Source organism: Myotis brandtii, unplaced genomic scaffold (genome assembly GCF_000412655.1).
Source record: "Myotis brandtii unplaced genomic scaffold, ASM41265v1 scaffold144, whole genome shotgun sequence".
Taxonomy (NCBI): Eukaryota; Metazoa; Chordata; class Mammalia; order Chiroptera; family Vespertilionidae; genus Myotis; species Myotis brandtii.
This window is the reverse complement of record NW_005355159.1, coordinates 2,784,579-2,790,014: the sequence shown is the minus strand read 5'-3', so window position 1 is coordinate 2,790,014 and position 5,436 is coordinate 2,784,579. Positions and strand designations below refer to the sequence as shown.

General features: G+C 45.3%; 1 protein-coding gene and 2 pseudogenes across 3 annotated transcripts in view; all 3 read left to right on the top strand.

Annotated features, from left to right (window-relative positions):
- Positions 1 to 1,631, top strand: part of LOC102259662 — a 3,082-nt pseudogene extending 1,451 nt beyond the window's left edge.
- TLN2 (talin 2) overlaps positions 1 to 5,436 on the top strand; it is a 434,110-nt gene that overhangs the window by 305,423 nt on the left and 123,251 nt on the right. For all 3 annotated transcript variants that reach the window (XM_014535497.1, XM_014535498.1, XM_014535496.1), the window contains one exon: positions 3,588 to 3,701. In XM_014535497.1, coding sequence (XP_014390983.1) covers positions 3,588 to 3,701 — 114 coding nt within the window. The remainder of the gene's footprint in view (positions 1 to 3,587; positions 3,702 to 5,436) is intronic.
- LOC102259362 lies at positions 1,536 to 2,725 on the top strand (annotated as a pseudogene).

Genomic DNA, 5,436 nt, shown 5'->3' with positions numbered 1-5,436 from the left:
CTGTCAGTTCTCCTGACCCCTGGGCCTTGGTGGCGCATGGAAGCCGCTTACTAGCGGGGGCACAGTGACACCTCTGCTGCCTTCTCTGAGGGCCCAGGCCATTGACTCTCCGAGGAGACCCCTGAATGGTGCCAGACACAAAATCTGATTTCGTAGCCCTCGCCCACATGCAAACAATGTGTCTGACTGAAGTGTGAAACTTCCTGTTAGCAGCAGGGGCTGGTGGAGGCATAGTGATGGTGCTTGGGGACTGAGAGCTCACTGCCCTCTCTCCTTTCTCCAAATCTCCTCTGTGAAACCATCACCTGTAGAAGTGGATGTTGCCACTTCTACCTCAGAAATGGCTTTACTTCCGAAGGGAACCACCCAGGGCCCGAGCCCTCGCAGCCTGAGTCTGATTTCTCCGAGGTCAGGCCCCGTTGAGGATCCATGTGCTCTAGTAGAAAAACCTCAGGGTGCAGTAGCCCCATCTGCCGGACCATGTACTCAAAGCGGGGGCTTTTCTGAGAGCCCGGCTCCTGCAGGAGGGGAGTTTGTTTGCTGTGATGGCCTCCTCAGAAATGGCTTTACTTCCGAAGGGAACCACCCAGGGCCCGAGCCCTCGCCGCCTGAGTCTGATTTCTCCGAGGTCAGGCCCCGTCGAGGATCCGTGTGCTCTAGTAGAAAAACCTCAGGGTGCAGTAGCCCCATCTGCCAGACCATGTACCCAAAGCGGGGGTTTTTCTGAGAGCCCGGCTCCTGCAGGAGGGGAATTTGTTTGCTGTGATGGCCTGGATCCAGCAGCCTGCAGGGGTGGAAAATGGCATTTTCCCTTCTCAGGGAGCACGTGCTACTTGTGTCCAGGGAAATACTCCAGGGTGAGCCCCCTCCTCCACTTTTTGGGAAGAGACTGAATGTCCTCGGCCTGTGGGTATCACCTCAGGAAATGAGAGCATTGCTGTTTATCAGCGGGGAGGGGACAGTGGACCAAATGGCGAGCCAGAGGTCCTGGAGAGGCCCCGAGAAAAGTCTCATGGGGACATTTTTTAATCCTTCTGGAGCAGGCACCTGAAGGAAGGCGTGTCACCCGGGTGGGATGTTCGTGGGCCCTTCCCCAGAAGTGAGCCACTGTGCGTGACCTCAGGGCCTGTTTGTTGTCGGACGGGTGTGGACAGAGGGGAAAGGTGGGGACACAGGGTAAAAGGCATGTCACTGTGTGAGACAGTCTCACCCCAGGGCTGCTGCTCCTCCCTCCTCTGCTCTGGGTGTTGGGGTTTTCAAGTTTGAGAAATGAGAGCGCTACTTAGACGAGGGGAAGAGGAGCCATGGTGACAGGAAAGCGGAAGGACGGATATTTACCTTCAAAGTAAGAAATAGAAGCGCTGAGCCCCAAATGCCAGTCCTCGCTCCCACCTCAAAGGAAGAAACCGAAACTGCCTCCAGCCCCCAAGCCGGAGAAGAAGCTGACCCCTCAGGACTTGACAAAGAGAGAAAAAGAATACTAGTAGCAAGAAGTGATAGAAAGTATTGATGAAGTACAAAATGAAATAGACTTAATGAATAAGCCAGTGAGGAGATTTTGAAAGTAGAACAGAAATATAACAAACTCCGCCAACCATTTTTTCAGAAGAGGTCAGAATTGATCGCCCAAATCCCAAATTTTGGGGTCACAATTTTTGTCAACCATTCACAAGCATCTGCTCTGCTTGGGGAAGAGGATGAAGGAGGCGCTGCATTATTTGACAAGAGTTGGAGTGACAGAATTTGAAGAGATTAAATCAGGTTACAGAATATATTTTTATTTTGATGAAAATCCTTACTTCGAAAATAAAGTTCTCTCCAAAGAGTTTCCTCTGAGTGAGAGTGGTGATCCATCTTCAAAGCCCACTGAAATCAAATGGAAATCTGGAAAGGATTTGACCAAACGTTCAAGTCAAACACAGAATAAAGCCAGCGGGAGGAGACAGCATGAGGAACCAGACAGCGTCTTTACCTGGTTCACTGACCATTCTGATGCAGGTGCAGATGACTTAGGAGAAGCCATCAAAGATGGCATTTGGCCAAATCCATTACAGTACTACTTGGTTCCTGCCTGACATGGCTGATGAAGAAGGGGAAGGAGAAGAAGATGACGGTGATGATGAAGAAGAGGAAGGGTTGGAAGATATTGATGAAGAAGGGGATGAGGATGAAGGTGAAGAAGATGAAGATGATGATGAGGAGGAGGAGAAGAAGATGGAGAAGACGACGACTAATGATCACTGATGGATTCCAACCTTTAAGTTTTCTCCAGTCCCTCGGAGCAAGTTGCAGTCTTTCTTTTTCTTTTTCTTTTTCCCCCCTCTTGTGCTCAGTCGCCCTGTTTTTGAGGTCTCTTTTCTCTCCTTTACACCATGGTTCTCACCTTATTTGGGGGGGGGATGTACCTTGAGCAGAATACAGTGGGGAAAGAGTCTTTGCCCCTTTCTGTTCCAAATTCATTTCTATCCCTTCCTGTCTCAAGAAAAACTTTATGGAATCAACACCACCGTGCTCTGTGGGAAAAAAGAAAAACCTTCTGCTCCCTTAGCTCTGCTGGGAGCTGGAGGTTGCTAGGCCCCTGTGTAGCAGTGCATAGAATTCTAGCTTTTTTCCCCTCCTTTCTCTGTATATTGGGCTCAGAGATTAAACTATGTCTCTATGTGAATATGGACAGTTAGCATTTACCAACATGTATCTGTCTGCTTTCTCTTGTTTAAAAAAAAAATAACTTAAAAAGGGGGGGGGGCGGGCATTATAGAAGGTCATCAAAGGGTGGGTTTGAGATGTTTGGGTGGGTTAAGTGGGCATTTTGACAAGTTGGCTTCTCCTTTGGCATGTTAATTGTGATGTTTAACGGACATCCTTGCAGTCTGAGATGACACTTTTAAAATAAAATTCTCTCCTAATGATGACTTGAGCCCTGCCACTCGATGGGAGAATCCGCAGGACCTGTAGGATCTGATTCAGAATTGACATTTCTCTATTGTAATTTTGTTCCTGTTTATTTTTAAATTTTCTCTTTGTTTCACTAGAAAGGAAAGATGATGCTCAGTTTTAAACGTTAAAAGTGTACAAGTTGCTTTGTTACAATAAAACTAAATGTGTACACACACACACCAAAAATAAAAATAAAAAATGGAAGCACTGAAGTCTGCTGATAGTTCAGCGCTTCTCTCACTGTCTTCTGCTCCCGGGACCCTATGACCTGAGTTTATCCACCAGTGAATTGTACAGATTCTCTGAAGTTTTCAACCCTAGTGAGCCAGGGTAGTGTGCACTGGAACTGGGGCATTCTTTTAAGGCCTCATTATGTAGAATCGTCTTCTGCTGAACATATGGGGACCTTTGGGACCACGGGGTAGATAGAACATGTGTGGGGGAAGGGTACCCAGAGCTTCTGGGTTAGGATTCAGTGTTGGTAAGGACCCAGCAGGCTAACGATGCCATGTAAATCCAAGGTCTGGGACAGGCATCTCCCAGGAGTGACAGCACATCCAAAAAACATTGATCACTTGGGTCATTGTCCACCTTGTTTTGGTAATTCACCATGCTAGGCAGCTCAGTTTTCATTTTCCCGCTTCCTCTAGGCGGTGGCTGATCACATCCCTCAGCTGGTCCAGGGGGTGAGAGGGAGCCAAGCCCAAGCAGAAGACCTCAGTGCCCAGCTGGCTCTCATCATCTCCAGCCAGAACTTCCTCCAGGTAACACGGAAGCATTCACCTGGGTTGTACTCAGAGCCCCCCACCCCCCACTGGGCAGGAGGTGTCTTTTATCCCTAAGGAGAGGAATAAGGAATTCCACAGCCACAGCGAAGTCTTTGCAGGTAGCAGACCTTGAAGGCTTCCTCCTCATATTTGCAGTCTCAGGAGAGGTAGATTCAGCTTGGCAAAGCAAAATGCTTATATGCAGGGAAATTGCCCCAGGAGATGGCACGTAATCCATTTTTCTCAGGAGAATCACTTTCTTTCTCTCCTGTGAGAGAAAGCATGGAATAAGTTGCAGGTTTGATTAACAGCCTAGTCCTGGGCATTGCTGTAGGTTTTCTAGTTTCCAGAATGTCTAATGTTATTATTCATGGCCAAGGAGACCAGGAATGGCGAGTGCATCTTCTTCAAAGGCATGCCAGTCTCCTATGGCAGTTGTACAATGAATAGGTACTGCCAGTCTTTGTGGGTGAGGGGTGGATTTAGTTTAAGGAAAGTTAAATTAAGCCAGAATATGAAGTTGTGGGAAAACTCCCTTTTTACATACTTCTTGTATTCAGATCTCTCAGCTCTTTCTGTCTACCTGTATCCCAGAAAGAGTTCATGTGATTAGGCCGTTCTCTACCTTGGTCCTGTCTAGTTGAACCTATAGTTACAGAACTCATGGTTACATACATTTGGTTAATTTTTTCAAGTGTCATAGATCCCACATGCAGACAGAAGATAAAAAGTGCGATGTCTTTCTTCTCATTTTGACTACATACACAGACATGCATATGTATGTATATATTTTTAATTGAAATTCATCACATATAGACTGTGTTTTTCATGTTAACAAGTATATTATGAGCATTTATGATTTTGAATAACATTCTATCATCCGGCAATACTCAATGTTTAGCTGTTTTCCTGTCATTGAACAAATAGGTCGTTTTCCATTATTTGCCATCATAAACAACCTGTGATAGGGATAGAATGAAAGTCTCCATGTGTGTTCTAGGCCTTTGCCCCCCTTCAATTATTTCCTTGGGGTAAATTTCTAGAAATAGGATTGCCATCGGCTTGTTTTTATTATTGGGGCATTGAGAATTGTGGCTCGGACAGGTAGGTGTTTCTCTTTTCATTCAGGTGGTTAGAGGTGTGTCATCTCCCCTGCTGGCAGGGCTGTAGAGACTGTGACAGAGCAGTGTATGCGTGTTCCAGGGTCCACTCTGTCCTGCCCTTCTTTTTCCTTTCCCTTTTCTGTTGCTTTTTAATTTTGTTATCATTGACCCATCAGATCTTTACAAGACTAAGGCAGAGTTAGAAATAAATAGAAATGGAGTTGGCAGTTCAGAGTTTTTACATTTTAAACTTTCTTCATACATATTGTGAAATGCCCTTTCAGAAGGCTGAACAAATCCAAATCTACAACTAGCAGTGTATAGAACACACCTTTTGATACATCTTTTTCAAGTTGGGGAATCAAGCATTTTAAAAAAATGTTTTTGCCAGCTTGCTTGGTTAAGCTCTTATTGGTTGATTTTGTATTTCCTTGTTTGTCAAAATGTTACATATTTTTCATGTTTCAGTTATTTGTTTTATTATGTGAAATTATTTATTCATTTTTTAAATACTCATGCTGGTTTTTCTTAAATTCTCATGAATTCTTTTGTTTTGTAACTTTCTTAAAATCCTCACTCAAGGATATATGTATTGATTTTAGAGAGAGGAAGGGAGAGAGAGAGAGAGA